The sequence below is a fragment of the Salarias fasciatus genome, chromosome 19 (genome assembly GCF_902148845.1).
Source record: "Salarias fasciatus chromosome 19, fSalaFa1.1, whole genome shotgun sequence".
Taxonomy (NCBI): domain Eukaryota; kingdom Metazoa; phylum Chordata; class Actinopteri; order Blenniiformes; family Blenniidae; genus Salarias; species Salarias fasciatus.
Genome location: NC_043763.1, coordinates 4,780,146 through 4,796,862, shown reverse-complemented (window position 1 = coordinate 4,796,862; position 16,717 = coordinate 4,780,146). Strand labels below are relative to the sequence as shown.

At 46.1% G+C, this 16,717-nt stretch overlaps 2 protein-coding genes across 4 annotated transcripts; one reads left to right on the top strand and one right to left on the bottom strand.

Moving 5' to 3' along the window:
* Nucleotides 1–392: 392 nt before the first annotated feature.
* arel1 (apoptosis resistant E3 ubiquitin protein ligase 1) lies at nucleotides 393–11,525 on the bottom strand. 2 transcript variants are annotated; one of them, XM_030116558.1, is made up of 22 exons: nucleotides 11,471–11,525; nucleotides 10,498–10,732; nucleotides 10,098–10,266; nucleotides 8,117–8,337; nucleotides 7,521–7,592; nucleotides 6,777–7,003; nucleotides 6,453–6,690; nucleotides 6,198–6,367; nucleotides 5,657–5,837; nucleotides 5,329–5,573; nucleotides 5,069–5,146; nucleotides 4,853–4,994; nucleotides 4,659–4,780; nucleotides 4,417–4,492; nucleotides 4,196–4,305; nucleotides 3,937–4,116; nucleotides 3,600–3,725; nucleotides 3,364–3,493; nucleotides 3,218–3,276; nucleotides 3,030–3,119; nucleotides 2,770–2,945; nucleotides 393–2,371 (listed from the first exon to the last, which is right to left on the bottom strand). In XM_030116558.1, the coding sequence occupies exons 2-22, from the start codon at nucleotides 10,643–10,645 to the stop codon at nucleotides 2,269–2,271; spliced, it is 3,063 nt and encodes a 1,020-aa protein (XP_029972418.1). In that variant the 5' UTR covers nucleotides 10,646–10,732; nucleotides 11,471–11,525; the 3' UTR covers nucleotides 393–2,268. The 2 variants fall into 2 exon arrangements, with proteins under 2 accessions (XP_029972418.1, XP_029972419.1); XM_030116559.1 differs by lacking the exon at nucleotides 11,471–11,525 and having other exon boundaries at nucleotides 10,498–10,782.
* On the top strand, nucleotides 10,820–16,061 carry fcf1 (FCF1 rRNA-processing protein). 2 transcript variants are annotated; one of them, XM_030116562.1, is made up of 8 exons: nucleotides 10,820–10,883; nucleotides 13,079–13,143; nucleotides 13,729–13,797; nucleotides 13,876–14,024; nucleotides 14,108–14,180; nucleotides 14,267–14,354; nucleotides 14,468–14,562; nucleotides 14,709–16,061. In XM_030116562.1, the coding sequence occupies exons 2-8, from the start codon at nucleotides 13,109–13,111 to the stop codon at nucleotides 14,755–14,757; spliced, it is 558 nt and encodes a 185-aa protein (XP_029972422.1). In that variant the 5' UTR covers nucleotides 10,820–10,883; nucleotides 13,079–13,108; the 3' UTR covers nucleotides 14,758–16,061. The 2 variants fall into 2 exon arrangements, with proteins under 2 accessions (XP_029972422.1, XP_029972421.1); XM_030116561.1 differs by lacking the exon at nucleotides 10,820–10,883 and adding an exon at nucleotides 11,479–11,605 and having other exon boundaries at nucleotides 14,709–16,060.
* The last annotated feature ends 656 nt before the right edge of the window (nucleotides 16,062–16,717 follow it).

The window sequence follows — 16,717 nt, the reverse complement described above, 5'->3', positions numbered from 1 at the left end:
ATGAACGCAGCAGGTTTGAGTGAAACGCTTCATGTTTTCATGAGTTTTGTGTGTGTGTGTGTGTGTGTGTGTGTGTGTGTGTGTGAGAGTGTGTGAGGGGAGATGAAAAATGTCCCTCTGGCTGAGCTGAAGACAGGAAAGCCCCTCATCAGTCACTGCAGCTCAGCTGTGCTGTCAGACAGCAGGAGGCCAGCCGCCTCCTCTCACACGTAGAGCCAGCGCCCCCTAGTGTTTGAACATCGCCTTCACCTGTACAGACAGGAACCAGTAAATGTTAATGTGTATCAGGCCAATGCAATGTTTTGACCCACAGAATTTTCCTTCAAACTCCCACCACAGCTGGACAAGCACAACTAGCTCAAGTTTCCAAACACACACACGATACACACTGAAATAAGATAAGAGTTTATTCCATCATTTTTAATTCCCATAAACAAATGAGCTGCAGTCCAGAGAATCTCAAACATTCATCAGCAAAGGCTCGTCGTTTAAAAAAAACAAAAACAAAACAGAAGAGTTCCCCCGGCTTCAAAGTCATAGGCAAAATATTTCACAATATCTACACTGCTAAAAGTCGCACTCGGACCCTCGAAACCCAGAAACCATCCAAACATGAAACAGATGCTCGTGAAAACCACTCACAATAAACACAAAACTCCTCGACGCTTCTTTCCAGTGGTCGAGTCACACATGTCTGATAAACCTGACGTCAGGCCGTGGTAATGCTGCTGGAGACGCCTCCCCTCCCCCCCCCCCCCCCCCCCCAGAAATATTTTTATAAGCACTTCTATAACATCTCCTCGGTACATCAATTAGACATTGCACAACCCAAACAAAACACAGATCCATCAACCTTCTCCCGAACCTCTGAACACTGGAGGAGGTCAGCGATGAGCCAACGCTAAAGTGATCCCTTTGCTGTCCGATGAGCTAAAACACGGTCAGGAAGAGAGAGAGAGAGATCGAATATCTGGAGTGGAGCGGCATTCAGAGCGCGCTCCAATCAAAATACTGCTGAGATCGCCTCTGCTGGCAGCAACACAACCCTCAAACCAAACGAGCAATAATCAATGTAAACTCAGGAACGGCGAGAAAAATGCTACAGAAAAACAAAACAAGAGGAAAAAAAAAACTCTGTTGGCTCAGAACAGTGAAAAGACTAATAGAATTAATAATAAATAGGTTTCACAGCAACAGACATACTGGGAATGTTGTGCGTTATGGAGGATCTGAGAAAATCTGGCTAAAGGACAAACGGCTGGGGCTGGAGGAGGGTGTGCCACACACACACACACACACACACACACAAACACACCTGTGTCGGAGGATGCATAGGTGTTAAAGGAGAGTCTGAGGTAAACCCATAAAAGGCTGGGAATGAGAACAGGACACACAACGCATATATAACACACAGGCTGTTATATATGAGCTTCTCCCCCCGACATCCAATCAGCTCGCAGATCCCCGCCGAGTCCGATCAGCTCGCACATCCCCGCCGCCGCCCCCGGCGAGTCCGACAGACGCGGCCTAACGCAGCGGTTACTGACTAGGGTTCAGCTACAAGACTTTCTGGACACGATCAGAGGCGAGAGGACATGAGTAAGGCAGGTTAGAAAACATAAAGACTTGTTTTAACAGTGTGGGTCAACACACACACTCACACACTCATACACACACTCCAAAAAAAAAAAAAAAAAAAAATCAAGACACAATAAGTTAAAAAACACATGTAACCAATACAAATTACTTGGCTTATTTTAAAACCCCCTTTAACCCGGGACAGTAGAAATTAAATTAACTGCGAACCCAACAAACGTGCAGCGGTAACAAAAATCCCTTCTCCTTTAAATATCAAACGAAAACGGGAACAGGATGAAAACCTACGTATACACACTAGTATGTACAAGCACTGAGATAAAAGAGCGATATATATATATATATATATACCATGTATTTACACACACACGTCAGTCCCTGATCGGTTAAGGCCACCGCGCAGGCTCAGTGTGCCCGGTGCGAGGAGAAGCAGGTATACAGTAATACTCAAGGCCTTTGCTCTAACACAGTTTGTCTCTCGGAACATAGAAAACTAAGCAAACTTCAGCATTAAGAAAGAAAAGTAGCCAAAACGTCCCCCTCGTCAGTAGTCTGTGGTTTTTTTTCTTTTTACAAATATTATATTTACAGAGTAGCACGAGTTCTGCTTCCTGGAATGCTCCCTCTCGTCCTGAGAGAGGAGAGCGGTGGACGTGGGCGGCGGCGGCGGCGTCAGAGCATGCCGAAGCCCTCGCTCCCCTCGCTGATGGCCAGCTTCAGCATCTTGTGCAGCTCCTCGTAGGAGTCGTAGGTCGGGAGGCACAGCTGGTTGAAACTGAACGGAGGAGGAAACGGAAGAGGTGTGAGTCCTTCCTGCTGTTCCTAATCCGTCCACTAGAGGGCTCACAGATTCAGTAACAGGCTGTTTTTTACCCAGCCTCCTCTGAACCCTGATCGCCACTTCTGTCACATTTCAGGTCCTCGACTGAACTTTAAACCGCTCACGACGCAATAAAAGTGAAGAGAAACAGAAAGCAGGACTTTGCAAAGCGTTACGGAGCCTCTCCTTGCAGAGGCTGAAACGCCCCGCGGTTCTCACGCCACGCGCGATACACATGCAAGCAATAATCTGCAGCTGAAAGCCGAACTCGTCAAATGTTTCTCACAATAACAGATACTGCTTCAGACTGCTGGGATCTCGCAGTCGTGAGATGGTTGGGTGACTGAACTCACCAGGTGTGTGCGGTGGGCAAAGTGCTGTGTGTGGGGGCGGCGATGATCTGGAAGGAGGGGCAGAGCGTGTTGAACCCGCCGGGCGGCAGCTGCGACGAGCCGGTGGTGAACTGCAGCAGGCGGGCCAGCTCCTCCTGGGTGAAGCTGGACACCACGGCCCAGAACCACTTCATCACCTGCCACAGAGGAAACACACACACATCCAGCAACACACACACCGACAGGAGCAGCCTGGAGGAGACGGGGAGGGGGGGGCGTACCTTCTCCCTGAAGTGCCACGAGCCTCCGACGATCACCGCGTGGGCCTTGAAGTCCTGCACGTTGATGTTCCCGGTGCCGCACATCAACAGCTACAAACCAGCAGAGAGGGAAACAACATGAAGACCGGCGGGTGTTTCACACGGCCGCGGCGTTTCATAAGAAAACAGAAATAAAACATCAAACGTGCCTCCAACTCGTTCTCGTCGAATATGGCCAGCAGGTTTTCTGGAACCAGTTCATTCAAGCCTGCAACAGATCAGGAAGTGGCACTAATCACATGCACATTCCCAGAGACGTGAGGGGGGGAGAGAGGAGCGCCGAGGCGTCGCTCACCTTTCAGGAAGTGTTCCACCTCGTCTCGCACCTGGCTCGCCAGCCGGTACTGGGCCAGCAGGTTGAGATAATGCATCTTGTTGTCGTTGGTGACGGCGATCTGAGCTCCCCCTGATATCAGCTCCACCACCTCCGGGACGGATCAAACGTTCAGAGCGGAGGAGACGAGTCAGAAACTCATTCAGGCTGTTTTAGAAACGTGTTTGAACGTCGAACTGCTGCCAGTGTTGTCTCACCTTCTCCAGCTGTCCCGACTTGCTGTACTTCTCCTCGGCGAACACCAGGTCCATTTCACTCACGTCATTGTTTAGGATGAAGCAGACTTTAGTCTTGTAGAACTCCTGGTCGTCCGTCTCAAAGTACTGCCAGAGTTAAAAAAAAAACAAAAAACAGAACTGTAAAATGACGTTTTCTAAAATAAACATGACCTTTCCATCTACTTGAGGATAAAACATGAGTGGGAGGGATTTAGGTGACTGGAACAAAAACAACTGGAGACTTGAACGTGATGAGACAGAGCAGCTGACGCTGGAGGACAAACAACACAAAACGCGACGCGTCGTCCTCCCAGACCTTGTAGTTCATCCTGAGGCCGATGATCTGGGCCAGGAAGGAGCGCGTGAAGCGGGCGCGGACCAGCTGCTTGTAGGCTCCGCCCAGCGCCGACTCGTACAGGCACTTCCCCACGATGCGGCCCGCGAACTCGTACATCTTCAGGCGCAGGTGCGAGGGCCGATCGGCGTTGGGGTGCACCTGGAGAGGAGACGCTCGCTGAGGACCCGAGGGCTTCGAGGCACACAGGACTACGAAGAGGTTCAAACCGTCAACTCACAAGGCCCTGGTTGTTGTCGCTGAAGCGTGTGAACAAGTGGTTGGACGTATCAAAGAGGGTCTTACAGATGAGCTCGAACCACTCCCTGCGCGGCCCCCCCCAGTCCAGAGCTGCAAGGCACACGCCACATTTCATCATCTCCTTTCATTTCAGCATGCCAAAATAAATAAATAAATAAAATCCATTCCGGACCTCATTTGATCCTGATGAACTGAACTTACCTTCCTCGTCCTGGAACACCACCTCGAAGTTCTTGCTCCAGTCCGACACCGAGAAGTTTCTGGTCGCCTTCAGAGACTGAGCACAGGGAAGAGGAGACGTTACCGCAGACAGAAAGGCTTTGATCACATCCTGGCGTTTATGAAGCGTGGATTAATCCAGCTTCATGACAGAGAGAGGAACAGGATATAAATACTGATCAACAGACTGAATGAACCTGTGTGAGTTGGGGTTCCTCACTCACCGTATCGAGGATGGCGTGCCGGGTGATTTTTAGGCAGGTCTTGGTGCGAGGTCTCTTGGAGTGGATGTGCCTGAGTTCTCGTTGGAAGAAGTTCACCTTGTCCTGGAAGGTTTCCGAGCCGCCTGGAAGACACGACACGTCACGCTAGAGGACGAATCGCGGGAGAGAAACGCTGCGCTGGACGGAAAACCGACCGATGTTCTTGTGCAGAAAGCGAATGAAGGTGGCGGCCATGATGTTCCGGTCTTTGCAGCTCAGCTCCACGGGAGGCTGGATCCCGTCGTCCACCACCAGCGTCAGGTACTTGTGAACGGGGTCGGGGCCGTAGTAGGTGAACTGAAAGAAACGATGGCGATCAGCAGCTAAACCGGGCAGAACTGGGTCTTCTCCCAGGGAACCGCTCTGCTTACCTTCGTTCCTGGACACACTCTAAAGGTGAAAAGGCGCCATGGGATAATTTTCAGGTAGAATTCCTTCACGGAGAGTTGCTGTTTGAGAAAAGTCAAGCATAAATCTATTTAGTATTTAATTAAAACACACATTTTTAACTTAAATCACTATAAGCGCACAAGATTAAACTGTTTATCCCAACAGAAATCGCAACGCTGGAATTATGACTGGATATCCCATCATGCAACGCTTCAAAAACCGAGGACATCCAGCCACCTACCTTTGGCGATATGTAACAGTAGACCTTTTTTGGTTTCTTGACCTTCTCGGGGAGCCCCTCCACGGGGGAGTCGTGCTCGTCCTCCTCCTCGCCCATGGAGGGCCTCCGCTGGGGGGCCAGCAGCGCCGAGGCCGGCAGCTGCCACGACGAGCTGCTGTAGTTCCCGCTGCTGTACAGGTACGCCTCGAAGTAGATGCTGATGCCTGGAGTGGACACGTTCTTCTCCACGCAGGCCTTCTCATTCTCTGTAGCACGAAGGGAGAACGCGCTTTTCAGAACACACACACACACACTGGCGGCCTTTCTTGAGTGTGTGACGGCTTCTCACCACTGAGAACAATGATGTCGAACTCCCCGTTGCTGAGCGGCTGGTCCTGGTAGGAGATGCGGGCCCTGAAGCAGCCGGTCCGCCTCAGCGTCAGCCTCAGCAGGACCTGGCACTGCTGCTTGTTGAGCGAGACCGATTTACTGTAGAAGTCCTCCGTGTTGTCCTCGTCCACCGTGCCGAGCTGGAAGGAGAAGGAGGAGGAGGAGGAGGAGGAGGAGGAGGAGGAGGAGGTGAGGCAAATCAGTCGGTCCACACTGAAACAACCGGCTGATTCTTCTCAAAAACCTCATCAGTTACAAAAAAAGCATCATCTGTTGGGAAATTCAATAATTCACTTGTATTAGAAATATCCGTTAATTCCAGAGTCACGGTGAACCACCTCAGTCTAATATCCTCATTTGAACTTGAGGCCCGGGGGGCTTGTTCTCCCCGAAAAGGAACGATTCAGAAACACGTGCTTCAGGTTGGATCCATGACTCTGAAACTGGCGGCGACGGTCAGTAACTCTTTGTGGGACTCTGCTGGGAGGTCGCTCTCTTACCGAGTGCACGTGGACGCTGTAGTTGGCCTCGTCGGTGAGGGACGTGGAGTTGCTGGTGGGGTTCCCGTACTCGTCCCGGGGCTCGATCTGCAGCGTGTGCTGCTTGCCGTTGGTTAGCACCAGCGTGGAGAAATGGTACGCTATCTTGGTTTTGGATGGAACGACGGTGCCTGGAACGAAGACGAGAACAATCCAGATGAAACTCCAGACAAAATGAGACATTTCTAGATATAGAAATAAAGCCATGAGTATTACCGGGCTGGAATATCTTGTAGTAGGGGCTGTAGGCCACGTTGAGGCCGCCCAGCTTGACGGCGACCTCGTAGCGCCCGGCTTTGCGCACGGTGAAGGCGACCTTCACTACGTTGGACTCGGGCTCCTGCAGGACCTCCTGCGTGACGGGGATGTCCAGCGCCAGCTCGATGTGGGTGATGTTGACCCGCAGGCCCACGGGCCGATGGGCCGGGAACGGCTGGCCGTTCTTATAAAACAGCTGAGAAAACACAAAAAAAAAACAGTGTAACACAAAACTCTTACTCTTAATTCCGGACTGTGCTGCGTGCGGAAATCCAGGCTCACCTGAACCCTGAAGCTCATCGTCTGCCCCACTTCCTGTGGCTCCATCCAGTCCCAGGACACCTTGCAGGAGCGGGGGTCCAGGTAGTTTCCGCGGACATAGTCGTAGATGCTGCGGTCGCCGCGCCGCCCCGGATCCTCATTCTGTAGGAAGCTGACCACCCGAGCCGCAAGTTCACACAGGAACTTGATGGTGAAGACGAACGCTATGATGAAAACAGTAATTCCACCTGAGGAGGGACGGCAGGAAGAACAGGAAACAACCAGTTAGGACGCGTCCCTCAGTTTTATTACGGGCAGGACACAGTGGTTTTTATTGACTATGAATCAGCAGCAGCTGCAAACAATCTAATAAAGCTCTTAAACGAGCTCCATCATAAAAAACTGACTTTAATGAGCTTTTAACATTGTCAGTGTGTGATTCCCTCATAAAAACATCATTTTGAGTCATTATTCCTCTTCATTCAATGCATATTTGAGTACACTTCACACTGAACTCCAAGGCGTGGTTCAGCTGAGTTGCTTAGACTTCCGTGTTGAAAACATGACATAAAAAATTACTAATATTTCATAATATAAAAGTCAACCATCTAGAACAGAATATTGCCGCTGACGACTGCCGGCATGATACGGCTCCTTTAAACTATACAAAAGCCCCAGTCAAACAGCATCACCTCCTCGTCGTGAGAGAATTTCAAGTCACAGCAGCACGGATCAATATCATCCAACATTTCTGACTTTACTCACCAATCACGTAAAACATGAGGTCCCTTATCAAGAAGCACAGCGCCACAGTACAGCCAAATATGAGAGCTCCCGCTGTGAAGACAAATGCGCTTCTATGAATATACAGAAAAAGGCGAAGCAAAAAAAGCAAAAAGACCAATTGACGATTTTGTGACCTCGGCCGATTAATCAGCATTGCCAAAGCGATTTCACAACAAATGACAACAAACAAGTGAAAAGGTTCTACTTTCAACTGCAGTGTCGGCTATAAACTTTACCCTCAAACCTCAACAGATGCGGTTGAGCAATAGGAAGGCAAATAATTAACAGCATTTATTTCATTATTGAACGGACGGCGGACGCAGTGTTTTCATGAGGGAAGAGGAAGAGGAAGACGAAGATGAAGCAACACCGCGGCGCTGCATGACAGCACTTCAGCTGCATTCAAATAATGTGCAACAGCATTAGTGAAAACACTTAACGGCACTTCGGAACGGCGCAAACCATCTGTTGTTTTCGCTCGACGCCGCTTGATCTCCTGCAGCTGTGAGGAGCGAGAAGCACCTTCGACGACCAGCAGGAAAAAAGAAAAAAACACAGAAAAAGCAGGGCCTCACCAAACGACCACTTCTCATTCAGACGCCGTTCTGCGAGGCTGTGCACCAGCCGGATCTCGTAGTCCTGGTCGCGGCTCCCCCGGGACGTCTGGAGGATCTTGATGCCCGTGGACAGCTTCAGGTAGTCGTCGTAGTAGAAGCCCCAGGCAGCGAGCGAGAGCTGCAGCTGACTGTCGAACCGAGACAGGTCATCCAGATTCATGCAACCCAGGGTCTTCAGTCTGCGGCGGGAGATTTAACACCGTCAAAAGAAAATCACTGTTTATGTTCGTTTTCTATAGAGCGAGGCCGAGGCCTCAATGTATTCTATACCGCACATTTCCATTTCTGTTGACTTCTATGTTTTTTTTTTTTCTTTCTTGCCTAAATTCTCTTTGGTTTTCGTCGTCGTTCTACTTTGGGGGATATATTTTGTATATGTTCTCTATTTTTAATTCTGGATGATTCATGTCTGCATCGTAGGAGGATAAGCCACATGACATTTTGATTCCAGTGAGTCTTGAACTGGAAGCTCATTTTGAATTAAAGTAACAGCAGAAACAGTGACAGCATTGTTTACTCGTCTATTTGATGACTCATTTTAGCAATTTTACCAAGTTCAAAACAAGGAATAAAACAACTACAAACCAAAGTATGCGCAAAATCAAATTCATGGTGGGTACAAATTTTCTAAAACACTGCTTCATTTGACAACTGGGAGCCTGAACAACACGTGGAAATGCCACAAACACACAGCTCCTCCTCGTGGAGTCGGCCAACTTGTTTGTGTTGATCTGTCTGGCAGCAACAAGCTGATCCCTCAAGTGTTTATTGCTGATGAGGACAGCTCATCTCCTCCACTCCTAAACCCTGAAGTGGTCTCTGATGAATCTCCCTCTGTGGGGGAGGCCAGCGTCTTCTCCAAGGTGGAGTTTGGTCTCTGGAGCGGCTCCCTGAAGCTTTCAAATCTTAGTTTTATTTCATTTGCACACTAGAAATAGTTTTGAAAAGGACTCATCTCTTGGCACAACAACCAAAATGGGGGAAAAAAAAATGGTGAAAATCACAACAAATGGGAAAAAATGTAAATACAGCCTAAAAAGATGCTTAAAATGATTGCAGAAATCTGTCCTGAACTGTGGAGGTGTGGGATGGCATCTCGACACCTCTCTCGGGATGAGGGATGCTGTCCTGCAGCGGTGTGTGACCGGGCGGGGGACCACCGCGGAGAGGAGGCGCTCATGTCGCTTTACTTACTTTAAGTTTAAATTTAGAACAGCTGGAGTCCAACAAATGATCAAGGTCAATCATGCAGATAAGAACATCAAACCATTAACAGCCTTCATGAAGATAAAGTTGGGCCTTTACAAAATGAATGATAAAATGAAGTATTTTCAAAGTGTTGGTGCTTTATTAATCATTTGGCATGAAATAGAATCAGCTGAGCTTCATAACGTCTGCAGGGCCCGACAGTCCTGACCTTCAGAGATAGGACACTACATCCACACAATGTCACACAGAGTTTTGTTCAAGCATACAATCATGGGCATCTCTCAACCCCTCTGACCTCTGAAACATCAGCAGTTAGTACACTCGGCCTGTCGCGAGGGGAAAATAACTAATGACGAGCAGGTGTGTATGGATCAATGAAAATCGCCCAATGCAGAAACATCTGCACTGCCGCAGGGTCTCACACTCGCAGTCTCTAAAGAATACTTTCTACTGCAGTGACCCTCTGAAACACTGCAGCCTACACAGCTCCGTGTCAGCAAACTCGTCCAGCCATGAATGGAGAGGCTGCCCTCAAGTGGACGGAAAATAAACAGAGCTCCTCTTAACCAGCATGAAAATGACTACAACGTCCAATTACAAGACACTAAACTTGAAACTCTACAAGGGAGCCTTTGTCTTTCCGATATATCAGTGGAAACTTGTTCCACTGACCACAAATATAAAACAAATTGGCATGAATGTTGCAGTGAGGACCTCTTTCATTGCTTACGTTTGGTAAAAGTGCTCCAGGTTCTGCGAACAAAGCCACTCCTGGAAGGCAAAGTCTCGGAGCAGCTGGATGTGCGCCTCCGCAAGTTCCCTCCACCGCTGCTTCTCCTTCACCACCTCTTCCAGACGGCTAAGCACACTCAGACTCAGCTCCTCCAGCGTCTGTACATCTGGATGACACATGAGCAGGGTATTAAATTCCTGCAAGTGGACATCATACTGACCGGTCTACTAAAACAGTGCTTAAAATTCTTCTGATTTGTGCATAATTATAGTGTGGAGTAAAACTTTACAGGATTTCCCAGAACTCCCCTCTGAATCTACTTACTTACAAGCAGCTGAGAGCATGAATTTAATATTAAATTGCATTTCATGAATGAAAACAACTCCAACTCACTGACCTTCAAATAAGTGTCTGTATTGAGTGATGCTATGTCCTTGGAGCCATTCCTCAATCTGACTCTCTTTTCCTTTCTTCCAGCGCACTTCCCAGAAGAAGATCCACGACACTGAGCAGAGGAGGAAGGTCAGGAAGAAGCGGCGGTCCATCAGACCATCTTTCACCCTTCACGGAGACTCCCTCCACTCTCCAAAGAGGAAAAGGCTGCCTCACACCGCGGGGGCTAGTCGAGTCTCCTACAACGAAAGACAAAACCTGCTCTGGTCACAATCCCGACGAGAAAGTGAAAGTTTGAGGCAGATCAGACCCAACGCGGCTGAGTAGGAGCTGAAGTGAGGATTGGCTCAGCCAGAGACAGCATGAATATTTAAGCGTCACCTTGGGGAGGTATGTGGAATAACATGACATGAAATCCACTGCGCTGAAATATGCATGAACAATTTGACAATAGCAGTGCCTATCAGACTCTCATCCGCGTGTTTAGCCGCAACTAACTACTGGAGTCAGGAGAAACCAGGCCAACCACAATCTAATTACAGTGTAAATCCTGCATCAGTCCGGTTTATGGTGCTGCTGCTGCTGCTGCTGGTGACAATGATGAGCTGTTTGTGCCACAATCATAAACAAAACACAACGCTAAGTATATAATCCTGCACAGACAGCTTACGTGGGTTTCACGATGCAGCGGCTTTTAAGTGGGTTTCAGCGCCCACAAAACACAGAGGGCTGGAAATAAGCAGGTTAACTCATGAATCCTCAGCTCTATTGACACCTGGAGTTCTGGGTGAAAGCTAATGCTAACGCTACTCGCGCTATAGCAACACGATGCTAACAGCTAGCTGACTTAAAAACAGTATCGGCGTCTACAATGAAAGTCGTCAGGCATTAAAACGCGGGTTATGCCCGCATGAAGAAACGCGGTGAAATTGTTAAAGTCGTAAATAACATATGACATTTAAACGCTGCACATTTACCTCCGTCTGATTAGCATAGCAACCGGAAAATGCGAAAGAAAGGCGTCGCTTGTTGATGACGTCTTCACGGGGAGACACGAGGGCAGAGAGGGAGCACTCCGCCACAGGGACTGTAAAATTAAAGATTTAAACATGGTATGTACTTTCTGCTTACTTTGACAGTTTCACGTTGACTTAAAAGTTACTAGTCCTCTTCAACCGGATGATATGTACGCGGTTGGTTGATCTGTGAAGCGTGTTGCCGAACTGAGTCCATGTTAGCTTGGTTAGCTTAGCTTCTATTGACATGTGAGAAACTGTAGACCTTTTTAATGTTAAAGCACATTTTTATCACTTTAAAGTTGATTGTATTGTTTCCTAAAGGGCCAATGTCCAGTTGTCAACCTAAATATGGACAGAATGAGTTTCGCTCTACATTGATTCACTGTGATTAGATCATGAAAATAAAGTTGGTGTTTTCTCAGGGATACTGTGCGATCAGAATTTATAGTGTATTAGAAAGCCTATAAATCAGTCTAATTAAAGGTGCACGACCTTTTTATGTCCTATCGTGGGGAGTCTTCATTGTTGCAGCAGTAAGATGACAGTAATAAAGAATTGAAGCAATAAATAATAATAGATATTAAAAACAGAATAATAATAGTTACAGTGTTCTACAATAATGTTGGTGGTGATTGAATTGAAAATTATTATTACACTGAGAGTAAATAAATGTTGTATATTTCACACAGAGCAGTATTTAACATTAAAAAGTGCAGTGTCTGAAACGGTCCAGGTTATGGTTGTATTTGTGATAATAAAGTCTCACAGCTGCAGGAGGAAGGATGTCCCTGATCACTCTTTCAGGCATTGGGGGTGAAGGAGTCAGTCACTGAAGGAGATCTCCAGAGTTCTTCTGGCTTTTGGGAGCTGGTACTTTCTTAGGAGAGCGTTTCCACTGCAGAGATAGTACCCTCTCAGCACAAAGCTGCCATGACGTCTTTTTCAGGGGACGAAATCCAAACATGATCAAAAGTGTCATACAGACCAGCATAGAGAAACAATGAGCAGACTGGTATTTTGGACTCTTGGAATGTGGCTGCTTATCACTGCAGGAACAAAAGACTTGTTCTGGCAGAGATGCTGGGTAGGGGAGTGCTCTGCTGTTGTTTTGTCCATGCATGGCTGCTGTCGATGACACTGACGAGTCTCTGAACCAGTCAGTGTCTGCAACGTGCCTACTTCACCTTTTAGTACCGAGCTGCTGTGTTTTGTTTTTCTTGGAATGCTGAAAAAGCAGCAGGTACTTTTTCTCAGGAGAGAGAAGGCATCCTGAGACGGAGCTGGCCTTCATGACATTGTCCAGTCAGTAAAACAGATCGTAGCTGGTGTTTGTGTCGCAGTGCGTAATGAGCCATATCGCTGTGTCTGATAAAGCTCGTGATGCAGTGATGCACAGCCGTGGGGGGCCTCAGCGGCCACTGTGAGAGCAAAGTTCTTCAAATGCAGCATACCTGCTCTGCGATGCTTGTCTCTATTCATGCACGGCTTCTGCTGGTACTGTCTTTGAATTATGCTGAAAATTTGTTGTTTTGACGGTTGTTTCTGTGTTTAACTTGATCAATCCAGGGGAAGCAGAAAACCAGGAAGTTTGCTGCCATGAAGAGGATGATCAGTCTGAAAGATTCCAGAATGTGAGTTTTCTGTTTCCTTGACATGGTTTCATTTGGTCTTTTCAGTTTTATTTCTGTAGCGCTGAGTGCAACACAGAGATTCAAACCCCGGTTCAGGTGGAGGGTAGGAACTCTCTGTCCTGTTCTAAAATAACTCTCAGGTTTCTCACAGTGTTACTGGAGGTCAAAGAAACACCGTCAAATGTGTGTTTAGATCATTTCTCTGGTCAAATCTAATAACTTCTGTTTTATTTGAGTTCAGAAGCACAAAGTTACAGCTAATTAAGGCTCTGATGTCTTTAAGACAAGCTTCCAGTTTGACTACTCCATTGGGATCATCTAGTTTGATGTATAACTGGATTTGTGCATCATCTGCTTAACAATGGAAGTTTAAGGAGTGTATCCTTGCTCCTTACTGGAAGCATTTATAATGTGAAAAGCATAGATCCGAAGACACAAGCTGTTCAACTTCAGTCTGCGCTGAAGACTCCTATTTAATGTGAACAAAGTAGAATCTGTCTAATTAATAAAAATCACCTCTTTCATGAAGTGCCAAGCTTGTTGTATAGAAATCCACCGTCAGTCCATCATCTGCTTGTTTTCTAGCAAAGAGAAAGACCGTTCCAAAGCAAAAGAGAAAAAGAAGGATCGCACGAAGCCCAAGGAGAGAGAAGTGTAAGTGAACTACATGAATTCTTCTCTTGTTTCCTAAAGGATGGATTGTTGACTGGCTCTCTTTAAATCGTTGTGCAGGCCCAAGTATCCGTCATGCCTGTTCTTCCAGTACAACACTCAGCTGGGCCCGCCCTACCACATCCTCATCGACACCAACTTCATCAACTTCTCCATCAAGGCTAAACTGGACATCGTTCAGTCCATGATGGACTGTCTCTACGCCAAATGTATGTACGATTCATTTAAGCAGCAGTGGGAACAGCTGAAGTTCAGAGATGATGGGATTTTTGCTTTGTTTCCTCCGATCCAGGCATCCCCTACATTACAGACTGTGTGATGGCTGAGATTGAAAAACTAGGAATGAAATACAGAGTCGCACTGAGGTACAGTTTCCACCACGATAATCAGCACATTCAGCTCATTTTCAGTTGTTTATAGCAACGCAGTCGCCTGTTTGGTTATTTTACAGAATAGCCAAGGATCCCCGGTTCGAGCGTCTGCCGTGCACACACAAGGGAACGTACGCCGACGACTGCTTGGTCCAAAGAGTTACGCAGGTAATGTTAACGCAACGCAAATGAAGTTATTATTCTGATCAGTGCTTGTGGATATGATCATGTTTCTTTGGTGTTTAAGGGAGAGATAAATGGTCTAAAATGTCTGTCTGCAGCACAAGTGTTACATCCTGGCGACGGTGGACAGAGATCTGAAGAGGAGGGTGAGGAAGATTCCCGGTGTGCCCATCATGTACATCTCAAACCACAGGTCAGGTTTCACAAACAGATTCAGTTGCATGTTTAGGTTTTACATAGATCGGCAGATTCAGAGTCCGATCGATCCTTTATAATCCGACTGTTCAGCAGATTTAGTTTTTTCCAAATGAAGTTTGACTGTTTTTTCTCTATTTTCAGGTATAACATCGAGCGGATGCCTGATGATTACGGCGCTCCAAGATTTTAAACTTCACCTGAGCTGAATTTGTAAATAGATCGAAGCTGCTTCTTTCTTATTTTTGTTCTGGTTTGAAAGTGTTGAAGTTGTGATTTTCAGTTGCCTGAGGATTGGTTGTGTTTGACCAAAAGTTCTTCTTTTACTGAAAAACTACTTTACCTTCTGTTATTTTGAATTTAATAAATGATTTCCAGAGCAGTAAAACGCTTTCTGTCTTTCTAACTTCACAAAGATATACTGGGACTTTTGCTGTGAACAGTTTTTTTTTTCTTGACTTTATTCTGGTTGTGTATATATATGAGTTTAAAGCTGTAGTTTCTGTGGTTTGTTGATGATGAATGAACGAAATTAGAAATGTGACGACATCCTCAGACATGACTGGCACAATGTCGAAGTATATCTTTAAAAATCAACCATCTGATGAAATCAGCATTTTAGTCAACAGGGTTAATTCATTTCCCCATTTTTCTACATAAATACTGACTTCAACTAAACTCCCATTATATATAACAGTAAAGTGATCTTGTATCATCAGTCTGCGTTTGCTTTTAGTGTAAATATGTTGCAGTTTGTCCAGTTTCTCCAATTGTTTATGTGGGTTTTTTATTATAGCCTGTCCTTGTGGTGTTTTGATGAAGTTACTGAAAGCAGTGCTTTGTAAAGGATCCACATGCTTTTCTTTTGGTGAATGTGCAGTATTATGAAGAGCTTAAGTTTCTGTAATATTTTAAGAAGAGATGTTCATCATAACAGCTTCCTGTCATTGATTGTTCCCACTGTAATGTAACCACTCCATCGTGATTCAACGGGAATATGTCAATCAAAAATCTTTTTGTCCGTTTTAAAAATTGTGGGCAGTGTTTTGTCACAATATTCACGTTACAAATTAATTATGTTTTCCACACAACAGTGTGTTGTGAAATTACTTATGACTTCCTGATATAGTTTGAGTTTCTATGACAGCATATTTGGGCAAAAATAAAAAGAGAAAGTTTGGGCCTGGCTTTAGAGCAAATTTGGTTCTTTGTATAAAGTTTTACACAAGCTACAGCTTTTTCACATAGAGCATTGTGACTGGTGGGGTTCAAAGCACTGATCTCTGAGGGACAGAGGTGGAGTTTAAACCAGAGGTCCCAACATCTACTGGCTGTGTGTTAAACGGGACTGAAAGGTTTTCTTGCTAACTCTGGCTGTCACTGTTTATTTGCACCATACTCAGTTGCCAAAAACTGTCACTTTTTGCTGAAGTGTAAGTCTGAGCTGCAGCTGTGATGAAACACCAGGAGTGAAGATTTCGATTGGGAGCATAAACATGACTTTGATCAAACTAAAGTGAGTTTATTGGTTTTCATTTATGTCTTTATTTCTTTATTGCATTTGACAGTGCCAGGATGAAAAAAAAAAAAGTTGGTGCTGGACTCCAACCACTGTTTTTTTTTTTTTTTTTTTTTTGCACCATGGGGCTCGTGCGCCATCTGGTGGCAATACTTTGGTATTACAACCATAGAACACGGCCACTGACTAGTTTGAGGAGCGCTGACTGGGAGGAATATTATCGACAGTAAATACAGTAAAGCTACAATGGACTTCAAATGAAAACAAAAATCAAAACTGGATAAACAAGGCAACTGTGTCATGGCAGGATAAATTCTGCAAAAAAACAAAAAAACAAAAAAAAAACTAAATGTACAGTCACCCCAACAATGTGCTGAGAAAAGGAGACAGATTTTCTTGGAGAGTGGTTGGTACACTCCACTAGCAACATCCCCACCCTGATGTAAACAAAAGGACTTTTCATGCGCCTTAAATCCATGCACTGAGGTAGTGGTGTGTGTGCGCGTGATATGTGTTCACTGACTTTCAAATGTCTCAACAAACTGAGAAGACTTGAATTAGGTGCTATATTTAAATTGATGTCTGTTCTATCATGTTGTTAATCTGACTGGCAAAGAGAGTTTTTTTGGTTCTG